This window comes from Hyperolius riggenbachi, chromosome 2, assembly GCF_040937935.1.
Source record: "Hyperolius riggenbachi isolate aHypRig1 chromosome 2, aHypRig1.pri, whole genome shotgun sequence".
Classification (NCBI taxonomy): Eukaryota; Metazoa; Chordata; class Amphibia; order Anura; family Hyperoliidae; genus Hyperolius; species Hyperolius riggenbachi.
The window spans coordinates 532,144,384-532,170,255 of NC_090647.1; the positions used below are offsets into that span (position 1 = coordinate 532,144,384).

The following is a 25,872-nucleotide window of genomic DNA, read 5'->3' on the forward strand; positions in this document are numbered from 1 at the left end:
AAGATTAAAAAATATCTCCTGGGAGAAAACTCAGGAGAAGAGTTAATTGGATAAGTACTATAGGCCCTTATTACATTCACAGTTCTCCTGAGATTTTTACCAAGAGATACTATTTCATTGTACCTAAAAATAATTTTTCAGTACCTGATAATTGGGAAAATACTAAAAATTAAAACAATTAGAGACATACAGTAACACATTTATTTTCAATTTTTTTTCTTGCTTGCTGGGGGCTTAAAATATGTGTTAGGGGTGAAGTGTGGAAATATCTCCTGTGAGAAAACCCTGGAAAAAAGTGAACTGATTAGGAGGCATAGTTCAGTTTTCAATTTTAAAGTAGAATACAAATACCGGTCCTGTAAATCTGTAAATACTGAGTTTTGTTTGTTGTTGTTTTCTGACGGCTTAATTGTAAAACATTTTTTTTAACCAGAAAAAGTCTTGTTGTGCTGCTATGTAGTAATGAGGTGAGAGCTGCTGCATAATATACATACAATAACTTAATTATGAATTACCAAGTCATGTGAACAGATAGTTACAGTAATTTTAAGAAATTTGCTTATTACAGTATTAATGTAAGCCACCGTTTCTAAGCAAAATATAAATATATAAATTATCTTAAAAAATCAAAAACAAAACAAAACAAAAAAAAACACATATTAAGCACATATAACAGAGTTCTAGGCCCCCCTTTTTTCTTTTTTTTTCCGCTTTAGGCAGTGTGCCAATGGTTTTGTAGCATAGTCTGCATTTTTTCTTTGCAGTCCTGTGCCCCCCATTTGTGAGAATTTACAACACAAATGATATCCAGACAGAAAGTGGGGAAAGTGTTTTGGGATTTGGTGCGTCATTTTTTTTTTTGGTGCGTAATTTAGCGCCTGCACGCGTTTTTTTTTTTAAATCGCTTTTCTAGTCAGGAAGTAAACTCTTTGACCAGGAATAGAATAAATACAATGTATTTATTCTTAAAATCGCAAACGCAATTGCGCACAAAACGATTTTGTAAGCATTTAGAGCTCTTTCTATACCTTCCATTAGAGCAAAATCGCCCCAAAAATGGTACAGGTACTGATTTACGCAGCGCAAAACGGATGAAGTGCGCTGATATGAACCTTCTCATAGAGAATTATTGCACAAGCGTTTTGTGGGCGATTTTAAAAATCGCTTGCGCTTGAAAAAAGGCCAAAAACACCCCTAGTGTGACCAAGCCCTGAAAGTGGCAGAGACAGCAGCAAAAAGATTTTGCCTGAATAATGGGGAACTTTGAATCGTCAACCAGCTTCTCTTGCTGCCCCAGGCAAACTACCAGCTTGCAGTAAAGTTACAGAGCTTCATTGTGGACCCACAGACAGGAAGTGACAAAACAAAATTCTAGTGGGTACGCAGAACTTAATCTCCACCCCATGCCAGGCACAACATTCTCTAATGCTTTTTGACACAAACAAAATACTAAAATAAACAAAATACCTGGAGTTAAGATTTAAAGAGAATCTGTACTTTAAAATTCTTACAATAAAAAGCATACCATTCTATTCATTATGTTTTCCTAAGTCCCTCTGTGCTGTTTCTGCCACTCCCTGCTGCAATCCTGGCTTGTAATTGCCAGTTGTAGGCAGTGTTTACAAATAAAAGACATGGCTGCTAACCAGCATGTGATAGGCTGAGAGAAGCTCAGTCTGTGACTCATACAGAGCCTGCAGGGGGCCTGGAGAGGGTGTGTATAGCTTCTATCCTATCACAGCAGAGCAGCACATTCCTGCCTCAGCCGACAAACCCGGCAAAGGAAAGAAGATTAGATTATATAACAGAGATAATACAGCCACTGTGTAGCTAGGAAATGCTACAGTAAGACAGACCACATTAGAACAGGTATAGGAACTTATAGGATAGGAGAAATAAGGCTGAACATGTTGTTACAGAGTCTCTTTAATAGAAGTAAATAAATAAAGTAAGTTAAAATACGCTGTACATTCCTTTTATTTTTAAAGTTTTTTTATCCTATGATCCGCTTGCTGATTTTGAAGCAAGAGTAGTAGAAGAAGTAGTAGTGAAGTTTTTTTTTTTATGGCATTATAACTTCCAATATAAGGTTCCCTAATATTCCTACTCCCAAAACTAAAAACATTTTCCAGAGAGAAGTTTTGAAACACGAATAGCATGTGAGATAAACAAATAAGGGTTAATCTTTATTTCCTTTGCCATTTGCACCCATCCTGGTGGATTTTGTTCAGGCGTTTTTACATTTCCCTGCTAGTATTAAACAAGCACAATAAACACACTGCATTCAGAACACATTATAGACAGCACTGGCCATTACACAGCAGTGTTCCTTTTGTAACTTATTATGAATAACACATGCTGCAATTTTGTTTGGGTTCCATGTTTTGTGCATTGAGAAGCACGGGCAAGAAACATAATTCCGCATAGGAAACCAAAGCTTGACTTTGACCTGATGATTTGAAATGCCTACATGTTCAAGCTTTTGCTTGTTCTCAGAGCATATAACAGCCTATGCATGGAAGATGGCTGATGTGGTCATCAAGTGGTACTTTCTAGAATTGTAACATAGAAAACTAGAAGTTGTCACGTTATACATAAAATCTAACCCCAAACAGAGAACATTTTCTAGCTCGATGCAGAGGTGATTTAAATTCACCCTCTCCTAATAATAACTCCCTGCACAGATCCCTGATACCTGCTTCTACCTCAACCCAACCTGTGGCACCAGGAGCCACGTGATCTGAGAAGCTGGGGCTTAAAGCTAATGGGAACCCGTTTTAAAAAAAAAGTCAGATACGCACCTAAGGAGAGGGAGGCTCTGAGTCCCATAGAGCATCCCCTCTCCTCTCCCGGTGCCCGCTGCTGTCCTGGCTCACCCGTAGTGGTATTCGACCATTTCGGTCAAATATCGCTGTTTCCCGGCCGAAGGGAGGCTTCGGAAATGCTTCGGGAGCCCGAGTGCTCCCGAAGACGGGCCGCTCTACACTGCACATGCGCGCCCTCTATGACGCACTCGCGTGTATGCCGCCTGTCTTCGGGAGGACTCGGCTCCCAAAGACTTTCAAAGTCCCCTTGTCGGGGGATGAGAACGGGGGAGCCAGCGTAGCACCGGGAGAGGAGAGGGATAGCTCATTAGGACCGAGCCTTCCCTCTCCTTAGGTGAGTATCTGCCTTTTTTTTTTTAAATACGGGGTTACATTAGCTTTAAGTTTGTTTACATCTGGTCCTACTGCTTTATCCAGCTGCCATAAGGTGTTGCTAAATAGAAAGCAGATGGAGAGGCTAAATGGGCAGCTACCCTTAAAGGACACCCGAGGCAAAAATAACCGAATGAAATAAACGATTGTATCTATCTTCCTTCTCCTAAAAATGACTTTTTAAGATATTCCACAGTTTTATTTTATGTTTAAATCTACTTTTTAAGTTTTAACTGTTCTATTATTTTTGCTCCATGACACATTCATTGAAGTATGCCAGAGCTAAAAATCTATGAACTATTGATCATTTTTATCTCTTTCCTGCTCTTAGAAGCCATGTTGTGCTAGGAAAGTGTTCTGTAGTCCCTTCCTGTTTGAGTCAGGATTTAGTCAGCCACTGATATTTAACTCTCTCAGGCAGAGAAAGAAAAAAAAGGAACACAGCATAGTTATTTGTGTGCTAGGCACTGTACATACTAATGTCTATCTCATCATGTCACATCGGGTATCCTTCAAAGCAAGCCCAAGGCAAACCTAATGGAAAAAATTAGATACGATGTCCGTGTCCTTGCCCACTGCCGCTGCCCAGAACCACTTAAAGTCCACATCCTTAATGCTCACCACGGTGGACGAGCAGCTGCAGCTTGCGCAGGCCGGGCTCTATGTGCGCAGATGCAGAACGGCCACATTCATACACAGCGGGAAGCTCAGCCATGATATCATGCTCTTGTCCAATATGTTCCAGGGGACCATGCGTAGCATTGGTAGCCTCCAGGAGGGTAATCCAGAGGTTTCCTTCTTGCTAAGTAAATATCTCATTCTTTTCATTAGGTTTGCCTTGGGTACACTTTACATTACTACTGTAGGGGGAAAATGAGTTGAACTTACCTGGGGCTTCTAATGGTCCCCTGCAGACATTCTGCACCCGTGCAGCCACTCACCGATGCTCCGGTCCCGCCTCCAGTTCACTTCTGGAAAACCACTACGCCTGTGTGGCCGTGTCCTCGCTCCCGCTGACATCACCAGGAGTGTACTGCGCATGCTCAATATACTTCTGGTGACATCAGTGGGAGCAAGGGCACGGCCACGCAGGCGCAATGGTTTTCCGACTTTAAAGTCGAAAATTCCAGAAGTGAACCAGAGGCGGGGACTGGAGCATTGGTGATTGGCTGCGCAGGCACAGGACGTGTGTGGGGGACCATTAAAAGCCTCAGGTAAGTTCAGCTCTTTTTCCCCCTACCCCCATACAGTACTCCTTTAAAGCAAAGCTTAAAGATAATTGCTACACTTCCGACTTCCATTCTAAAACTTTTTTAGACTTCAGTCTGTACCTTCCCCCCTTCCCCTTGCAATATGAACAGTAGAATGATGTAAGACAAGCAGCAGTGGCCCTTCCGATTGTGTTGCTATCAACATCTTCCACTCAGCTAGATCAATTCATAAAACAGACCATATTATGAAAGATGGCTTTTAGCTACGGACATCTCCTTTAAAAAAAAATACCAACATTTGGGCACTCTCTTTACTAAGCTATAGGATGTTATACTTAGATTAGTAACTAGAAATTGTCTTTGAAAGACTGATAAAAAATATATATACTAGTTAAAACAAGTCTTTGTAGTTAACTTTGTATTTTTGGCTGCAGAAAAAAAGTATAAATTGAACCTGTTGGTGAATAACATTTTGTATATGAATAATAATTACCTTGACATGTGAACCCTCGCTCTTCATAGCCAGGACTGCACAGGCATTTCCCGATGGGCACCAACCATTCTCCATCCGTGCTGCAGTACATTTTGGGCGGATCTTCTTCTTTGGAATGGTTGACACAGGAACCTCTCACCTCCACCAGAGAATGCGAGTCCATAGGTACAGTGTCTGGAAACATGGCTAAATTCTTCACAGTGAAAGGACACTTTTTATAATATACCCGCACGGATACTAAGGCAACACAGGCACCGACATCCTGAAAAGCCAGATACAGTCCTTTTTTGCTGATGGGTCCAACTTCCCGAACCTCAGTGTTCAGTTTCAGGATTCGATCTCCCAGGTCCATCTGGGTGAAGCTCTCATCAGCTGCAATTGTGTCAATTTTTGTAAACTGATGCTCCCTAAATTTGACCCCATGGTCCTCATCGGTCTCCAAGTAATAAAGGTTAAATGTTTCTTTGCATGTTCCCAGGACTAGTGGGATGCTGTTGCAGTCTCGTAAAGTGAACTTTAGCTCAACATAGATTTTCTGAGCTGCATTGCGGGGAATCCAGTTCGTTCTGAGCCAGTTATTTTGATTGTGGTCCATAACATTGCAGACCTGGTAAGTCCTTATGGGAGTATAATGCTCATCCACTCCACTAATTTCTTCCCACTAAAAGGATATAAAAAAGAGAAATGCAGTCACTATACAGGAAATTTAAAGCACAACTCTAGTTTCATTAAAAAATAATAAATATATATATACAGTATATATACAGTATATATATATATATATATATATATATATATATATATATATATATATATAGTAGAGTCTTGGTTATCCGGCACCAACGGGGATTGACTGATGCCAGATAAGTATGCTTTGTGGTTGCTGGAGACTCAATGTTAAAAATAGATCTAGCTAATACAGTATTTTACCCCACTCTGTATATACCCATGAAACGCGTTGTCTGTGTTTGGAATAAAAAAAAAATCTAGTTGAACTGGTGTCCTATCTTGGAGAGCTAAGAGAAAACCTCTCTTTGTATGATTTTTATGCCAATGGAAAAATATTATTTAATACTCTGTGTGCCTCCATTCCCACAAAAATAAATGTAAAAAGTCAGAGGTGCAGTAAATTAATCTATTACATTATTACAGCAGCAAGGGTAAGGTAGTTGATAGTAGATGTCTCACCTAGGGCATCACAATGGTCAGAAACAGCTCAGGCTATTGTGTGTCTTAAAGAGAACCAGAGATAAAGAATTAAAAGTTACTTATACATACCTGGGGCTTTCCGCAGCTCCAGAAACCCTGATCGCTCCCACCCGCGGTCCTCAGCCTTCCCCGTTCGCCGCACCGGCTCCCGTGACTTCAGCCGACTGGCCAGTCAAGGCGTAGCTGAAGTGCACTCCTTGCGTACCTCTCCAGCGGCTGCTGGAGAGATACGCAAGGAGCGCACTTCACTTGCGTAGGCTGGTCACGCCCCCTGGAAGTCTGTGAGCCGGTGCGGCAAACGGGGAAGGCTGAAGACCGCGGCGTGGGAGTGATCAGGGTTTCTGGACCTGTGGGAAGCCCCAGGTATGTATAACTAACTTTTAATTCTTTATCTCTGGTTTCCTTTAAGCCAGAAACCCACTAGGAGAGCTTTTCTGAGCGCTTTGCGATTTCAAAACTCTTGCTAATGTAACTTTTCCTGTACTGGAAAACAACATGAGACTTTTGTCTTTGCTACTAATGTTCTATTCCTTTGCTGTACTACACATACAATTCATTAACTCATACGTTTATTTTCGCTTCAGGTTTGCTTTTAGTAGATCTACCTCCCCAAGGGTTGTCTCTTCTCAACTTGGCACCCACCACAATTGTCTGAAAAAGCCTGAAATGACATCTACAGATTTTTTTATGGTGGGGCAAAGTCAGCGAATGAGACATTACGAGCCGAAGCCAAACAGGGCATGAGAACCATCCAGTTTCGGCCCATTGGACGATTTTCAAAAGCGCAGCATGTAATCTGTTTCTTTCAGTCATATTATCGTAATCTACAATAACAGAAACGGCAACAAAAATACATGATAAATGTGCCTCTCCGTGAAACACAGCTCATATATCTGACTCGTTATCTGTCCCATCCATCAAGCGTGTCACCAGAAGTCCATGCAAATGAGATGAGAAGAAGGATAGGGGGGCCACTAACTAAACAAAGCCATCTTGTACTCCATTAAACCGCAGTCCATAAGCCATCAGCACACGAGAGGGGAACTACGCATACCTGGCAATCCCTACAGGGTCTCCGCCGCTTAACGATGTAATGCAGCGAAAAATAGGCAGAGGATTTTTTCGGTTAAATTTCAGCTGGATTTCTGCAGTGATGGAATGCGTTCTATTTTACATTATCGGACTAAAAAGTCCCACTGAGACCAACAATTCTTTAAGGTTGCCATGATTAATCATATAGTTTGACCTTGTCAGAAGAATACAATATGGCTTCTGAGAGCACGGCACCAGGTCCCAGTGAGCTCACCGGCTAATGTTGACGGGACCTGTATGTGGTTTTCAGCCCCAGAACCCATGTGAACCAACAGTTATTTTGCTTCAGTCCTGAAAATGATCTATGCCGCATGGCTAAAAAAAGAAACAAAAACAAAACAAAAAATTGTGGCGCAGCTTAAAGAGAACCCAAGTTGGGTTTTAAGAATGCTATTAGGACACAGAGGCTGGTTCTGCATACTATTACCAGCCTCTGTGTCTGTACTGTGCCCCCCAGTCTCCCCCCTGCGCTCTGCTGTCCCCCATCAATAAAACCGCTGTGCTAGTGACATGCACCTTGTGGCTAGCAGGCTGTTTACCTCTGAGTGTTTGTCACCGCCGCTCCCCCGCCTCCTCTATATCATGGCTCCCCGCCAGCGTCCCTTCCCTTCCCGCCTCCGTAAGCTGATTGGAGGGAAGGGATGCAGGCGGGGAGTGACGCTATAGAGGAGGCGGGGGAGCGGCGGTGACAAACACTCAGAGGTAAACAGCCTGCTCGCCACAAGGTGCATGTCGCTAGCACGGCAGTTTTATTTATGGGGTAAAGCACAGCGCAGGGGGGAGACGGGGGGGGGGGGGCACAGTACAGACACAGAGGCTGGTGATAGTATGCAGAAACAGCCTTTGTGTCCTAATGGCATTCTTAAAACCCACCTCGGGTTCTCTTTAAAGGACCACTATCGTGAAAAATTGTAAGGTTTAAAATATATGTAAACATGTACAAATAAAGTTATTTTCTTCCAGAGTAAAATGAGCCATAAATTACTTTTCTATGTTGCTGTCACTTACCGTAGTTAGTGGAAATCTGACAGAATCGAAAGGTTTTGGACTAGTCAATCTCTTCATGGGGGATTCTCAGCATTGCCTTTATTCTTTACAAAGATGCTGGCGAGTCTCCATGTTCACTGCACAATGTGTTGGCAGTTGGATGGTGCAACTGCCATTCACTATGTGTGTTTGAAAATAAAGTAAACCCTGAGCATCCCACATGAGGAGGTGGACTGGTCCAAAACCTGATGGTTTTTTCAGATTTCTACTATCTACTGTAAGATGCATCAACATAGGAAAAAAAAGTAATGCCTGGCTCATTTTACTCTGGAACAAACATACTTCTTATTTCAGTGTTCTCCCCAGGCTCTTTTAGCCGGGTGCTCCACCCGGCTAATTTTAGTGAGCACCCGGCTGTCATCAGCTCACCTCCTCATCTTCCTCCTATGCTGTAAGTAGAGTTGTGCCACCCCTGCATTCCCCCATCATGCCCCACCCGGCTACTTCTTCACGCCACCCAGCTGGAAATTTTTTTGGGGGGAAACACTGTTATTTTTATGTGTTTACATGTATTTTAACCACTTCCGGATTCTCGGAGCGTATATACACGCCCCTGAATCCAGAAGTGTATACCATGGAAACGGCCGCTCGCAGGAGCGGCCGTTCCATGTCAGTTCCCGGAGGGTGTCTCCGTGAACACCCTGCGAGCCGATCGGCGGCTCGCAGGGTAAATGTAAACACACGGGGAAGATCTTCCCCGGTGTTTACATGTATACGGCGCTGCTGCGCAGCAGCGCCGTAGAGGAGATCGGTGATCCCCGGCCTCTGATTGGCCAGGGATCACCGGCATCTGATAGGCTAAAGCCTATCCCATCAGGCGCAGGACGGAAATCCGTCCTGCGCCTCTCACAGGGGGAGGGAGAGGGAGGGAAGGGGAAGGAGGCCAGGAAGCGCTGCGGAGGGGGGCTTTGAAGAGCCCCCCCCCCCGCAAGCGCAAGCAGCCGGCGGCGATCAGACCCCCCCAGCAGGACATCCCCCTAGTGGGGAAAAAAGGGGGGAAGTCTGATCGCCCTGGCTGCTAGCTGATCTGTGCTGTGGGTTGGAGAGCCCACGCTGCACAGATCAGCATAAAATAACATGGTGTGGAAGTGGTTAAACTCTACATTTTTTGTGGTAGTGAGAATTAGAGATGTTTGAAAAAAGCTTTTATACATACCTGGGGCTTCCTCCAGCCCCATAATCCTGGTTCGCTCCCACGCCGCCGTCCTCCGCTGCCTCTATCCGCCGGTACCGGGTCCCGTACTTTCGGCCAGTCGATGCAAGCGCAGCGCGTCACTGCCGGCGGACGTGGCCAATTGTACGCAAGAGCAGAGACTCCTCCATATCCTTACACATGCGCCGCTATACTACGCAGGTGCATGCGTAAGGATATGGAGGGAGCCCCTGCTCTGGCGTACAATTGGCCGCGTCCGCCGGAAGTGACGGGACCCGGTAGCGGCGATAGAGGCAGCGGAGGACGGCGGCGTGGGAGCGATCCAGGCTTATGGGGCTAGAGGAAGCCCCAGGTATGTATAAAAGCTTTTTCATTTTTTACCCAGGCTCCATCTCTGGTTCCCTTTAAGCTGTGTCACAGATTTTTCTTTTTTTAGGGGGTTCTTTTTTGGCCATGCGTAATTTTAGCTCCAAGGCATGCAGTCATTTTCCTTATTTGTTGCAGTTGTATTGTGAATTCTATACAGAGGCCACGAAGATGATTGGATTTCATATACATAATGCCGCACTAAGCTTAACTTCACAGCAAAAGTGGACGGATTTACTGCAGAATTCTCACAATTAAATGGAAAGATGATTGGATTACCGTGTCATTTTCCATATACAGTAAGGGAGTGCCTGCCTTGTGCTAACGAGCGCTCGCTTTACGATGGCCAAATACTTCTGAAAGGAAAACATCTTCGGGCTAACAGCAGCCCAGCTGGGATGAGTTTATTTTTTTTTTATTTTTTATTTTTTTTCTGTAGATCTTAGTTTTGGATTAGTTTAGCACTTCGTTGTACCAATAACATTTCATAATTTTCCCAAAACAGTCAGTGTGATTTTATTTTATTTTTATACGTATTTAAACGGAAATACCACTTTTATTATAGAGCTGCCATAAACACAGATCTAGGCTGCACAAGAATTTTTGTATTGTAATGTTATTTAAAAAAAAAATCTTTCCATTTCAATTTGCAGTTAGCTTAGAATTTCCAAAATTGACAAGTGTCAAATGTAGATTCCGAGTACTAACATCTGTTGGAGAAGAATGGTCTGTAAACGCAGCTTTTGGTTTTTTTTAAGCGGCAGCGATTTTTGAAAATTGCCCTGAAAGCGCTTACACCATGCTATCAGATTAGGGTGATCCGTCTGCTTTCCGCTCAGAGGAGCGCTGCATGGACCATTTTTCGGAGCGATTTTGCTACAATGAAAGGTATAGGAATAAACGCTCACAAAAGCGCTTTGTGCAGCGATTGCGTTCACGTTTTTAAGAATAAATACATTGGGCCTGATTCACAAAGCGGTGCTAACAGTTAGCACGCTGGTGAAAAGCCCTTTATCATGCCTAAACTCAGTTTAGGCATGATAAGTTTAGGGGCTTGATTCACAAAGCGGTGCAAACACTTTGCACGCCTGTGAAAACCCCTTTATCACGCCTAAACTCAGTTTAGGCATGATAAGAAGAAACTCGCGCGAATTTTCCGCGCGCAAAGTTTTGCGCGCGCAACGGCCCCCGCTTCGCGCGAAGCTCCCATTAAGCTCTATGGGACTTTGCGCGCGCGCGTACGCGCGTACACGCGGAAACTTCGCGCGAGTTACAGCACAAAGCGGTGATAACTTTGCTGGTGCAAAGGTTATCACACCTAAAGGGCCTGATTCACAAAGCGGTGCTAACAGTTAGCACGCTGGTGAAAAGCCCTTTATCATGCCTAAACTCAGTTTAGGCATGATAAGTTTAGGTGTGATAAGTTTAGGCATGATAAGTTTAGGCATGATAAGTTTAGGTGTGATAAGTTTAGGCATGATAAGTTTAAGCACCAACTGCGTTAGCACCGCAGTGCACAGCTGATCAAAAGTTTTGCGCTAGCAAAGTCTGGTGCACTTTGCATAGAGTTTAATGGCGCTGCTTCGCGTGCGGGACTTTGCACGCTATCTACACTTATCTAAACTTAGCATGCCTAAACTTATCACACCTAAACTTATCACGCCTAAACTGGCTTTTCACCAGCGTGGTGCAATGGTTATCACGCCTAAAGTCTCTAACTGGGTTAGCACTGCTTTGTGAATCGAGCCCATTGTATTTATTATTTTCCGATTTAAAAAGTTCACTTCCTGACTAATGTCAGGAAGTGAAAAAACGGAATCGCTCAGCAAAAACGCCTACAAAAACGCTTACCAAAAACGTCCAACAAACAGAAATAGCCGGGATAGGAAAAAAAAAATCGCTTCAAAAAACGTCCAACGGGAACGCTAACAGAACGCAATGTGAACGAGGCCTCAGGGTTCATTCACACTACAAATCGCAAAACGGTAGCGCCTAGCGCTACTGTTTTGCATGGGTGATATTACTGCGATTTAGAGTGGTAAAAATCACTGGACACTTCCGCGATGTCATAAGCACTGTACCGCGATCGCTCTACAATCGCCCCAAAAATGCTGCAGTTAATGCATTTGCAATTGGCGCTAATCGCAAATCGCCCATAGAGTACAATAGCACTAGCCCTTTGGCGATTAGCGGGAATCGCCCTAGTGTGAATGGGCCCTAACGATCTGTTTTCCATTGCTTGTAAGATTAGGACATTTTCTACACTACTGCCGTTGATAGTTTTTGTTTTGTTTTTTAATAAAAAACATTTGAAAACATGCATATTAAAAATCTTTTTTCATGACCAGTCCAGTAACACCCCACAAAAGTCTTCCTAAACACCAAGTGGATCGTGGCCAATGGGCAGGAGAAGACAGTTCCTTGATGGGTCACTCTAGTCCACACAAACACTGTGAAAACACACAAACATCCTCTAAAACAGTGTCCTGCTGGAATCTCACCCAAGGACTCAATAAGCCACCCCATTACCAGGGTGTGCACCAGAGACCTTCAAAACCTTTCCAGGCTAACAAGACACGAGCTTGAGACAAGAAAGCCTACGCGTTTTCAGACAATTGAACTATATTTACAATTCAGGGAAGTATTTGAAACCTAGCAATGCTGAGCAGCGCGGAGCTGGAGACATCAGCAGCTGCCTTTGTTCTGCTTGGCAATCTTCCAAGTCCCGAATGTCTTATTTGTATACAATGGTATCTTGCCAGCTGTTTAATATTCATGGCTAATAAATATAATTCTGAAGAATAAATAAGGACACGATTCTGTCTCTGAACAACAGATCTTCCAAATGGGATATTTACTGTGTTCGCTGCAGTTTTATTGTGCTGTTCTTTTTTTTCTTGGCAGTACGAAGGTTTTGGTTGGTATTCTCAACTTGGGTGGTTGGATAGTGCCAGCAGTTCACTGCAAGGACATTGTCCACACAGTAGCTTGTTTAGCTATCGCCCAAGTTTGACCCATGAATAACAGGTAGAAGAAGAAGGCAAGAAGGGAGGTGGCTAATGTTAAAGAGGAACTTTACCAAAAGATGATAGTTGGGGAAAAATATAAATCAATACATTGTGAAATAAGAAATGTAAAAATAAAAGATAAATCAAGAAATGATTGATACTCGCAGTGTAATTAGTTCCTGTTGTTTCATCAACCAGGAGCCAACAGTTCATCATCTTTACTGCTGGCAGACAAGAAAATTTTCGGACAGCACCAACTGCCATTATTTATAAACATACCCACTATTTATTTTTTTATTTATTTTTTTTTATTTACCTCATTAGATAGGTTAAAAGGTATATATATATATATATATATATATATATATATATATATATATATATATATATATATACATGGTGGGCACTAAATATAGTGGGCAGTTGGCAACAGCCGTTATTGACCCCAATGCAATGAGGTTCACAGACAGGAAACTGTCAGGACCATGGCCCTGATGTCACACTTTGGGAGTGGCTTCACAACATCAGCCATAGAGACATTCCAGATGCACTATTGAAGAAGAGGTAAAGACCTCTTGAGGGGATCTCTCTATAGGCAAGACGGTAACCATGGCCAAAGACCTGCAAATCCCCATGGCCATATGAGCAAAACAAGTGGTTCTGGGTTTCGGCGCCGGAGCCAGAGCTAGGCACTGCTATAGTATTAATGCTATAGTGCGTATCCCACGTGAAGGGTAATTCGGGGTTCCGGTGATTATTACTTCTCTCTCTGAATTGTACAACTCCGAAGGGGAAAAGTATTCAACGCAGCTGGGTATTTGAGCGGCAGCAGGGTGAGTCAAGAATCGGCACCCCCTGCGCCCAACTCACCTGCGGCATAGTAATACGCACGCCATATGAGACCTGCTGTGCTCGAGGCAATCCTTGTACACACTTATTTACATTCATGTGATTATATTTATATTTGATATTGTTATATACTGTCAAATACTGTATTTTATTATTTAAAGTGGTCTGAAACTCTGACATAACATTTCATGAACATGTGTTTTCCTACTTTCTATTACTCATACAGTTATCATATTTGCTTTTGTGTACAAGTAATATTGTCTGTCTACAAATTACAAGTTTCCAAAGTGTAGTCTATCTTGCCTTGAAAGCTGCCATTGCATTTTATTCCAGCTGTTTTTTATTATATATTAAAATCATCTAATGAACTGTTCTGAACTGTGTGTGTGCCTGGAGCACAGAGAGCGTTCACAAGTTTTTAACTTGTTACACACAAATGTATCAATACTGGAATGTAAACAAAGATACTTCAGCTGGGATGCGGATTTGAAGCTGAATAGCAGGACAAAGTGTTTTGTTTAACCATTTCAGTGATGTTCTGCTACAATTCTTTTTTCTGGGATAGTAGCTTTAAAGCTGTTAGGAATCTTTTAGAGCAAAGTAGAAATGGTGACTTTCAGACCACTTTATAGCGGACCTGAACTCAGAACTTCCTCCCTGCTCTAATAGATAATCAACAGCATAATAACTTTTACACAAAAAAATGTCTGTTACAGCTGATCCAAACCATGCAATAAATCTGCAGTGTGTCTACTTCATGCTTTCATGGAAGCCAACATATTGTTAACACCCTGTGCTTTCAAAATTAGCTTATCTCCCTTAGGCAGTCATGTGACACAGGGGAGAGATCAAATTACAACTTGTGACTAATCACAGATGAGGGGGGATTAGACCAGCTAAACTCTCTATATACATACAGGGTGAATTTCTATGTTCTCCATCTGTCCTGTGCAAGAGTTCAGGTCCACTTTAATACAGAGTTCATGGTATGTGTATAGAGTGGGGAATAGCACTAATTAGCCGATTTTTTAACATTAGGGGCTTGATTCACAAAGCGGTGCTAACCCAGTTAGAGACTTTAGGCATGATAACCATTGCACCACTCTGGTGAAAAGCCAGTTTAGGTGTGATAAGTTTAGGCATGATAAGTTTAGGTGTGATAAGTTTAGGAATGCTAAGTTTAGATAAGTTTAGATCGCTTGCAAAGTCCCGCACGCAAAGCAGCGCCATTAAACTTTATACGAAGTGCACCAGTCTTTGCTAGCATAAAACTTTTGATCAGCTGTGCACTGCGGTGCTAACGCAGTTGGCGCTTAAACTTATCACACCTAAACTTATCACACCTAAACTTATCATGCCTAAACTTATCACACCTAAACTTATCACACCTAAACTTATCATGCCTAAACTGAGTTTAGGCATGATAAAGGGCTTTTCACCAGGGTGCTAACTGTTAGCACCGCTTTGTGAATCAGGCCCTAGGTCTCAAGCAACCAGGAAGCAAATTTATCTGGCATCAGCCAATCCCCGTCAATGCCGGACTATATATATATATATATATATATATATATATATATATATATATATATATATATATATATATATATATATATACTGTAATAGTTTCAGACAACAGTATATTTTCAGTACTGCTGAATGGGCACACCTAATTAAAACACTGCCAAATACTATGCACTGATAATTACAACATATGGAACGTGTAAGAAAGTGACATCACTATTGAATATTTCATAGCCAGAGGCACCTGCCAAAATCCACAAGATATACAGAAAAGTGTGAAATAAACCCTCTCCAGATAATTCTCATATTTCTGGTGCGTAATTGCGACTGCTTCGTTCGTCACACTTCCACGTGATGCTCTGCTGGTAAAATGGCTCGCATTGTACAATATGTGACTATGGCACAGTCCTACCCATGAGGGTAACTGTAATTATTATGATTATTATGATTATTTATTGTATTTATAAAGCACCGACATATTACGCAGCGCTGTACAATAGATACATGGGTTACCATACAAGGCAGGTCATACAAGGAGCTCACAACAAAAGAAGATCATGCACATTATTTGATAACAGTAGTTCGGTGTCTGGTCAAAATAGATACTGTTCTAGTCCAGAAGAGGGGTGTCAGACAGTGAGATTGCATAATCAAGCAGGACACACTAGGGGGGAGGGCCCTGACAGAGGCTTACAATTTAAAGGGTAGGGTAGAGACAATAGGTACGCGATCATGAAACGGTGAGTCGGCAGCAGGAAAAAAGGGCGCAGGACGAGGGTGGACGAAAAGGGCGTCGCCATAGACTCAATTATCATTAAAACGGCGAAAAAAGCAGAAAAAAGGGTGCTAAAAATATCGTTAACAACATTAGAACATTACAGTTTTTGAAGTAGTTATTGTTTCAGAAGCTTGCAACGTTATAGTTTTTGTCATATTATTTTGTTTGTATGTACAGATTTTACATTATTAAAGATATTATTGTTTCTATGTATAAAAGGGTGTTTGTGCCGAGGGAGTGGTTACGGTTAGGCACCAACAGGGGGAGTGGTTATGGTTAGGCACCACCCGGGTGTTGGTTAGTTTTAGGCAACACCAGGGGGGAAGGTTAGGGTTAGGCACCACCAACTGGGTGGTTAGGGTTAGTGAGTGAGGAGGCGCTGTGGATGATGGTGGGTGCTGGGTACAGGATGCCTGACGGCCGTTTCGCACACAGCTGCGCTTCTATGGAGGCTGTGTTTGCAATGCAAATGGCTTCTGGCTAAATAGCGGCAGAAAGCCGGCGTGTGACGTTATGTCACGTGTTGGCGCCGCCCTAATTCCTGCAATACGCATGCGTACGTCTATGATGTATAAACGCCAGGAGTACGCGTACAAATGTACGCAGTAGGCATATTTACATACGCGTACGTCCTGACGTTTATACGTCATAGACGTATGCATGCGTATTGCGGGGGTTCCGGACAAAACACGTTGCCAATATATGTAGAGTTCTGCATCCCTGTACAGAAACTGCTGTAGGTACAATGCATTCGGAGAGTATATGAACTCTCAGAGCCAGGGATTGGGTCAATTTATGCAATATTAAACCACTACTGAACTGTTATAGCATTGGAACAAGTTCCACACCAGATTCATTAGAAGCTGTATTCATTTTCACAACATAATCCTTGGAACTGAACTTATTATTTGTGGACTGAAACAAATGTTCATTTTGGCTTCCTTGCTGACATTATACAGTCTTTTGTTTTTTTTCCGGTTAGGTTGATAATGACATTGCACAAATAAGAAACAGATAACTAAGTACACAGCTAAGTGTGACAATTGATGACACACATGCTGGATAAAGAACCCTGTCTATTTTTCGACCCGCAAAAAGTAGTGAAATAAGCTCAGAATGAGAAAGCAGTGGCGTAGCAATAGGGGTTGCAGAAGTTGCAACCGCATCAGAGCCCTAGGGCCAGAGGGGCCCCGAAGGGCCCTCCCTCAACTACAGTATTAGCTCTCTATTGGTCCTGTGATCATAATAATCACTTCTATGGATACTTTGAATTGTGGTAATCATTAACAAACTGTTCCCCATCCCCTTCTTGCACCTCTGACACTGTAGTTGCCATTAGCAGGCTTCGGTGTGCCATATCCATAGTTATGCGTAGATTGCTTGGGGAGGCCCCATTGTAAAACTTGCATCAGGCCCACAGCTCCTCAGCTACGCCACTGTGGGGAAGCCTTCAACTGAGAGTACGTATTGTGGTGCCACAGAGTTGGTTGCCAAATGGTGCCAATAGTGAAAATATCAGTAATATAACAACGAAGCAGGTTATTTCGGTGTTGAGAGGCAAGCGCCAAAGCTGGGCGCTGCTGTCATAGCAGCAATGTTATGGTGTACCAGAGCCCAAATTACATCACCCTCCAAGTTGCAACTGGGAGGGGGAATAGTATTTAACACCGCCGGGGAGTTAAGCTGCAGCAGGCAGAACTGTCAGTAAGCTCCCCCTGTGCCAAACTGTCCGACGCCCAAACAATATGTACTCATATAACAATGCTGATATTTTACTATAGACTTACCCAGCACCCTATTCTCACACTAACCTGTTCTTCTAATGCCAAACAGTATCCCTTCCCCCCAATACCTAACACTAACCCTCTTCCTAGTACCTAACACTAACCTTCCTCCTTCCTCCAAATGCCTACCATTAACCCCCCTCCTAATGTCTAACACTACCTCGCATGCCTAACACTACCAACCTCCTAGTACCTAACACTAACCCCCTCCTAGTACCTAACACTAAGCTTCCTCCAAATGCCTACCATTAACCCCCCTCTTAATGCCTAACACTACCCCACATGCCTCTCACCCCCCCCCCCCCAGTACCTAACACTAACCTCCTTCCAAAAGCTTACCATTAACCCCCCTCCTAATGCCTAACACTACTCCGCATGCCTAACACTACCAACCTCCTAGTATCTAACACTAACCTCCACTGCAACTACCTAACAAATCCCCCCCCCTCCGGCTGCCTTAATCTATCCCCCCCTCCCTGTGACCGGCAATTTTTTGGAGGGGATAGCGAAGCACTGCGGAGCAGCAGAACTACACTAAGGGACCAGATAGACTTTCTAGGGGGTGGAAGAAGCCCCATGTAGGTAGCTCTAATCTTTAACATTTCAGTTTGGATGTCCTGTAAAGTCAGGGACAGATCTCTGGAAAGGCCATCAAGGCCCGGGCCTTGGGCGGTAACAGGCCAAGGGGTGGCTGGACATGGAAGAGGGATTTCTGCATATGAATAAGAGGCTGCAAATGGAATACAGAGGTTTCAAATAAGGTGCAGAGATGGATTAAGATGTAATGGGGCCCTAGGCAAGGTAGTAATTTTGGAGGTCAATGAAAATAGCAGGTGGGCCCCTTGACACCAACTAGGCCCCAAGCACCTGCCTAGGTTGCCTGGTGTATGATCATGCTCTGATAAGATGCATCACTTGGAAATACATAGCTGCAGCCCAAGGGATCTGTATATCACTGAAGGGGGCTGCTGTACATATGGAAGAGGGGGCTGCACAAGGAATGGAAAGGAGGTGCAGCACATGGAAGGGAAGCTGCAAGACATTTGGCCTAGCGGTGGAAAAAGTATAAATCTGGCCTTGTTTAATGTACACCTAAAGTGAGAAACATATGGTGGCTGCCACATTTATATTTTTTTAAACAATACCAGTTGCCTGGCAGTCCTGCTGATCTCTTTGGCTGAGGTAGTGTCTGAATTACACAGCTGAAATAAGTATGCAGCTAATCCAGTCAGAGACATATTCTCTGCATGCTTGTTCAGGGTTTGTGGCTAAAAGCACTAGAGGCAGTTGATAAGCAGGACAGCCAGACAATGTGCATTGTTTAAAAGGAAACAAATATGGTAGCCTACATACCCCTCTCACTTCAGTTCTCCTTTAAGCTATAATCCATTTTGCCCAGTGGCGTAGCTATGAAGCTGTGGGCCCCGGTGCAAGTTTTACATTGTGGCCCCCCAAGCACTACGTATGTAGCAATTGATACGGCGCACCAAAACCAATCAAGGACAACCACAGTGTCAGAAGTGCAAGAAGGGGATAGGAAACAGTGTATTAATGATCACTACTATTCAAAGCATCTATAGAAGTGAGTATTATCAGCACAGGACCCATAAAGAGCAAATATTGTGGTTGAGGGAGGACCCCTAAGGGCCCCTCTCTAGCCCATGGGCCCCGATGCGGTCGCAACCTCTGCACCCCCTATTGCTACGCCACTGATTTTGCCCTATACTGGTACGCATGTACTGCAGAACTGAATACAATACGTTGCCAGGATCGTGTGCCAGGTGTAGTTTAATAGCACCTTCTACTTGCATTGGAAAAGTTCCTAAACATAAGGAAGCGCAATATAAACAACATGTTTATGTCAGCACTGCAATAACTTACACAAATATGTAAGGCAATCTGTTTAAATATTTGTGCCAGCCTCAGCAATGTACAGAGACGGTTACAGTTATAACGCATCGCGGATGATCATTTCAAGTTTAAAGAACTGTAGCAATTGATTGTTTCAGATGTTTAACTTAAAGCAGATCTGAGATGAAAAACTAACTATAACAAGTAACTTGTCTATATAGCTTATCTAAAGTTTAGATAGTTTACACAACATGGGCTTGATTCAGAAAGCGGTGCTAACCCAGTTAGCACACCTAAAGACTTTGGGCGTGTTAAGTAGGGTGCTAACTAGGTTAGCACCGTTTTGAAAATAATCTCACGCGCAAAGACTTTGCACATGCACAACTCGGTGCGCGCAAAACGATAACCGCTCACCCGATGCGCCTATATGGTCGAATCGGGTGCGACTTTAACGTCGCATAGTGCGTTGTTAAAGTCGCACCCAATGTGACCTTATAGGCACATTGGGTGAGCTGTTCGCGTGCACCGCGCTGTGCGTGCGTAAAGTTTTGCGCGTGGGACTTTGCGTGCGAGTTGATTTTATCACAACCTAACTGAGTTTAGGCGTGATAGAGGGCTTTTCACAAGCGTGCTAACAGTTAGCACCGCTTTCTGAATCAAGCCCCTAATCTAGCTGCAAACATCTTCAAAAGTTTATGATTATTTATTCCTGTGATACAATGAGGGCAGCCATGTTCTGTTTGTCACATTGTCACAGGCTGAGGGCTGGAGATGCTATCAGCTTGCCTGTGTGTAAATTCAGTCCCCCTCTCCTCCTCCCCTCTGCATCTGAAATCTCTGGCTAGTGGCTAGTAACCTCCCCCTCCTCCTGCTCAGACTGGGCTCCCATAAGCCCTTGCTACATTGCTCTAAGAGTGCCAAGGTACAAAAGGAGCTGTGGGCGAGGCTAATTTAGGTTATAGGGAATTAGAGTACTAAAACAAAACAAAAAAAGTATTTGGCTTGAGGAATGCCCTATAAACGATATGAAAGGAACACAATTATGCAATGAGTAAAAGTTTATCTCGGATCCACTTTAAATTTAGTGATTTAGGTCAAATTTGGTGTTGTTGAGGCCTGGTTCCCAGTTGTTCAGTTGGGCTGCAGAAAACTCTGCATGTCAACTCACTGCTCACACAACACTTATTATAATGCATTGCTATGCATGCATTATGCAACTGACCACTGTGAACCTAGCTTGAAAGTGCCCCTACTTTTTGGGGGGGAAATCTGTTATTTGTCAAATAATATTTTTTTCCAGTTCCAACATTTGCTATGCTGTCTTTGTACTATTCTCTCTAAGTATAAGGTTGACATGTTTTACAAATCAACGCATCATGTTTTTATGCATGTTTTATACAGCGTCCAAACTCTTAGGCTTCCTCCCACGCTACAGAACATGCTGACTGGTTAGTTGGCAGATGATGAAACTGGTCCATGTTTGGTTATGGGTCTGTAGCAGGGACATTCAGCCACAAGCTCCTTCACCAACCGGGAAGTAATTCTGTGTGTTCTGCGTTGTACTCTGCACCATGCTGATCCTATATTCCATAAATAGCAGACATTCAGCTCATTTCCACAGTGCTGTGCTGGTTTTATTCAAATAAGTTAGACTTGAAGAGAATCCAACGTGGCATACAATAACTCCAGAGGCTCCAGAGGCTTCCCGTGTCCTCCTCGAGACCACCACCACTGCTGCTCGGGACCCTTCAGAAGTTTGAGTATAAGCTCCTCCTTGTGCAAGAGCGTGGCCACGCAGCAATCATGCAAGTACAACCACGCCTGAGCAGTAGAGTAGATGAGCATCTCAGACGCAGTACGGCCACGCTTGTGCATGAAGAGCGTGGCCACGATAACATAGCCAACAAGGGCTTGTCAGATATGTTCTCGGGGGTCTGTATGTTATCCATGTGTTTGTCTGGGTTTCCCCCAGGCAAGAGCGTAACTACAAATCATGGGGCCCCCCAGCAAAACTTTGATGTGGCCCCCCAATATTCACAACCTTTCCTTTGTCTCTTCTTGGTGAACCTCACAGCCTGGTGGCCCATCTTACAAGGCTCAGAAATCAAGTGTGGCCATCAGGATCTTCACACCCATAACATGTGTAACCACAAATACACCTAATTTGGAGTATCAGGGAAAGGGAAGGTTAGTATTTGAGGTCCCCACACACCTCTGGACCCCCTGCAGTTGCAGGGGCTGCTCCCCCCTTGTTACGACCCTGCCCTCAGGCACTCCGGTTCCCGCTCACACCCCAAAATACATACTGGTAAGTTAAGTGCTTCACCTGAAAAATTGTGCTTAGACTATGATAGATCCTGGTAGGGATTAGATTGTGAGCTTGTCTGAGAGCAATGTAGGATTACAGAGGCGCCAGTGAAGCATAAAATGAATTAAAAACAGTTTTAAAATGGGGAGGTACTGGTGGACCCACCTCCCAACAAAAGACGAACAAACATTACATTTATTTCTTGCAACACGTTTCGCGGGTCTGACGCCCGCTTCCTCAGGCAAGGTACAAGAAGGAGTAGCCAAAAAGGTGTCTATACGTGTATAGAGCCTCTGTCTGAGAGCAAGTTAGGGCCAGTTCACTCCAGGTCTGGCAGAATGGAATTTGGCCATTCCGATTATTCCTATATATTAACAATAATAATAAGTAAAGAAATAATGGCAATTTTTTGATGATAGGGTTGATCGCCAGTTTTACAAACAGGCTCTTGTATTGCTGCCTTAAAGTGAACCTGAAGCAACTTAGGTTCTCACCGATGGAGAGGAAAGGATCTGGATGGCACAGAAACTTCCCAGTTCTTTCAACACTCCCTCGTTCCACGCATGTCCCACAATTTAATCTATTCAACCAGCAGGTCAAATAACTTCTCAGGACTCCTTGTGAAGGCTTCGGAAGCACTTGTGTCCTCAAGCACTTCCGAAGATTAGCAGATCCATATTGCACATGCTTGAGTCCGGCCTTGCTCATGCACAATACAGATGCACCTGTCTCTGAAAGCACTCGGGTACGTGGATGCTTCTGAAGCTGGAGATGGAGAGAGGACAAGGGGGATCTATGGGATACAGAGTCTACCCTCTTCTTAAGTAAGAATTTTAATCTTTTTTTTTAATGTATTTTATTGTAAAAAAAAATGTAAAACATTTACACCGACAGTATCTATGACGATGAACATTATGCATAGGCATCACAGAAAAACATAGTGGCAAAATGCCTAATGTCCAAATTACTCCTTTCCTTTAAAGAGAATCTGTACTCTTAAATTCTTACAATAAAAAGCATACCATTCTATTCATTATGTTCTCCTGGGCCCCTCTGTGTTGTTTCTGCCACTCTCTGCTGCAATCCTGGCTTGTAATTGCCAGTTTTATGCAGTGTTTACAAACAAAAGACATAGCAAGTGATAGGCTGAGAGTAGCTCAGTGTGTGAGTCATACAGAGTGTGCAGAGGGCCTGGAGAGGGTGTGTATAGCTTCTATCCAATCACAAACAGCACAGCACATTCGAGCCTGACTGCCTGAGCCCGACAGACCCGACAGAGGAGAGAAGATTAGATCATATAACAGAGATAAAACAGCCACTGTGCAACAAGGAAAGGCTGCAGTAAGACAGAGCACATTAGAACAGGCATAGGAACTTATTGGATAGAAGAAATAAGGCTCAACATTTTGTTACAGAGTCTCCTTAACCCTGAGTCTCCCCCCTTTCCCCACCGGAAAATCCAGGAACCATTCCTTGACCACCCCTTTATCGGTGCCAGACTTTTCTTATTTTTGACATGCTGTCATTATGTTGTAATACCCCTATCCAATTAACTTCCTTGTAGCTTATGTTGTATGTTCCAAAGCTCACAAGATACCCCTTAATATCCTCCAAACAATACCAAGAGGTAAAGACAAAAATGCCCCATTAACTTGTAAATTTCATTGGTTGAAAAAGTATCCAGAATATACTTCCTCCAAATTTTGAAAAAAAAAAATGAGGACCTCTTGTCTTTTTTTTTCTTTTACATCGCTATAGGTTTAGGTTTGCTTTAAAGTGGACTGAAGAACTCTTGCACAGGACAGAAGAAAAACAGAGAGAAATGCACCTTGTATGTGTTTAGATAGTTTACTCTGTATAATTCCGCCTCATCTGTTACTAATCACCTCTGTAATTTGATCTCTCAGCTGTGCCAGCTCAGGAATCTCCTCTGCCATGGCAGAACAGATAATATGTAAATAGAGGATGTTAACAATATGTCTGCTTCCATGAAAGCAGGAAGTAGACACTCTGCAGAATTATTGCAGGATCTGTATCCGCTGTCACAAAGAAATGTTTTCCTTTAAAGCTTATTATGCTGTTGTGTATCTTTTAGAGCAGAGAGGAAGATCTGAGATCAGGTCCGCTTTAATACTCTGATTCCTAATAAACTCCTCCATCTTGAAGTAGCCCGTACAGCTCTAGAGCTCGTCACCACCGCTGGAGCCCCAATATGACATTGATTTTGATCCTCTGCATTAAGTGTTTGAAATTGTAATTACAAATACTCCGAAAGCCGACAGCTTTGCTAGTGACGAGATTAGGCTGCCACATGCGTTTGATAACTATAAATTAACACCTTGCCGATCGCACAGCTTGAGAGAGGGTGAAGAATAATGTGAAGTGTACTTAGTATGCAAGAAAATGCAAACTAGAGCAGGAAGTTAGAAAGTGATTTTCACAACATTCCCCCAGCTCTAATTATTTAGGAGGTGTGTTTGAGCGGAGTTGCTTTAGACGTTGGCCCTCTAAGACAATGCAAACAAATGCCTTTTTTTTAGATGCGTTTCTTTTTTTAGACTTACATTCTTGCTTGGCTGATTTTAGATAATAAAACTTGTCTGTAACATGGACAGTTAAGCTTGGAGATAGTCCTGAGGATGGGAAGAAGCTTCTTAAATAAAGAAAACCTAATTATCTTGCCAGTCATTTCTTCAACTAGTATAAAAGCACTCAGTGAAAGAAATGGTGGTCGTAGGAAGTGTATAATCAGGGAAGAGTCAGATATTTCCCTATTGTAGAAAAACAAAATGCAGGGAGAGTTTTAGTTTAAAGCGGTTTAACACCCAGCATTACAACTTTGCTTTAAAAGATTGCTTACAGCTTACAAACTATTATGCCAGATTTTTTTTTAAGCAGAAATTCACTGAATGGGTTAAACATGACATTTTAGTGTTGGATTTAACTAGGAATCCGCATCCGTTCTTATCTTTAGTTACAAAATGTATCTTTATTTGTTATACAAATAGACCTTTGAAAAGCCTGCCGGGGAAGCCCTCTTTGTTCTCTCAGAGCAGTGTTTGTTTGTTACATTGTAGATAGATACATTTGTAACTAAACAAGCAAGCACGAGGAGCATTTCTAGCTAAATGCAGCACTAAAATGTCATGTTTAATCCATTCAGTGAATTTCTGCTAAAAAAAAAATCTGGCATAATAGTTTATAAGCTGTAAGCAATCTTTTAAAGCAAAGTTGAAATGCTGGGTGTTAGACCACTTTAAGGAGGAACTGTAACCAAGGATTAAACTTCATCCCAATCAGTAGCTCATACCTCATTTCTCATGAGAAATCTTTACTTATTCTCAAATAGATCATTGGGTTGGCTGTTATTGGGCTGGCATGTTTGGCTGATATTGTGGGGAAACCCCTCCCATAGTGTGATGTCAGGACCTAGGTCCTCAGATTTTCCTGTCTGTGAGCCTTGTTGCATTGTGGGAAATAACAGCTGTTTCCAACTGCCAAGCAACCAGTATCTCCCGCCGTGTATATGTATATCTACAAAAATAATTTTTAGCCTATCGCATTGTTAGGGGGTGTGGTTATAGATAATGGCAGTTGGTGCTGCCTGTTTATTTTTCGTGCCAGTAGTAAAGATGATGACCTGCAGGCTGATTGTGGATCAAACAATATGAACAAATTACATGGCGAATATTAATCAATTCTTAATCTCTCTTCTGGTTTTTTAACTTCTCACTTTGCAATGTATTGATTTATCTTTCCCCCTTTTCATTAAAGTTCCTCTGTAAAGCGTTCCCACCATCCCACACCTGAAACAGGCATTTTTGGTGTATGAAGAGCCTGTCATGTTTCACCCACCCATAGACTGCAATGTAACTTTGTGGTTATGGGTTGCCGGGGACCTGAGTTTTGGCACACGATAATGGCGCTTGACTAAAAGATAGCCAAGCACTAAGCTATCATGTAGCCGATCTGAAATGTTGCCCTGCCAATCGGTTGTGATATAGC

At 42.9% G+C, this 25,872-nt stretch overlaps 1 protein-coding gene across 3 annotated transcripts in view; it reads right to left on the reverse strand.

Moving 5' to 3' along the window:
• EPHA3 (EPH receptor A3) overlaps positions 1–25,872 on the reverse strand; it is a 501,294-nt gene that overhangs the window by 310,106 nt on the left and 165,316 nt on the right. For all 3 annotated transcript variants that reach the window (XR_011026545.1, XM_068270665.1, XM_068270664.1), the window contains exon 3: positions 4,902–5,562. Coding sequence is in view for 2 of the 3 variants with exons in the window: in XM_068270665.1 (XP_068126766.1) it covers positions 4,902–5,562 (661 nt within the window). In the remaining variant the exon portion in view is untranslated. The remainder of the gene's footprint in view (positions 1–4,901; positions 5,563–25,872) is intronic.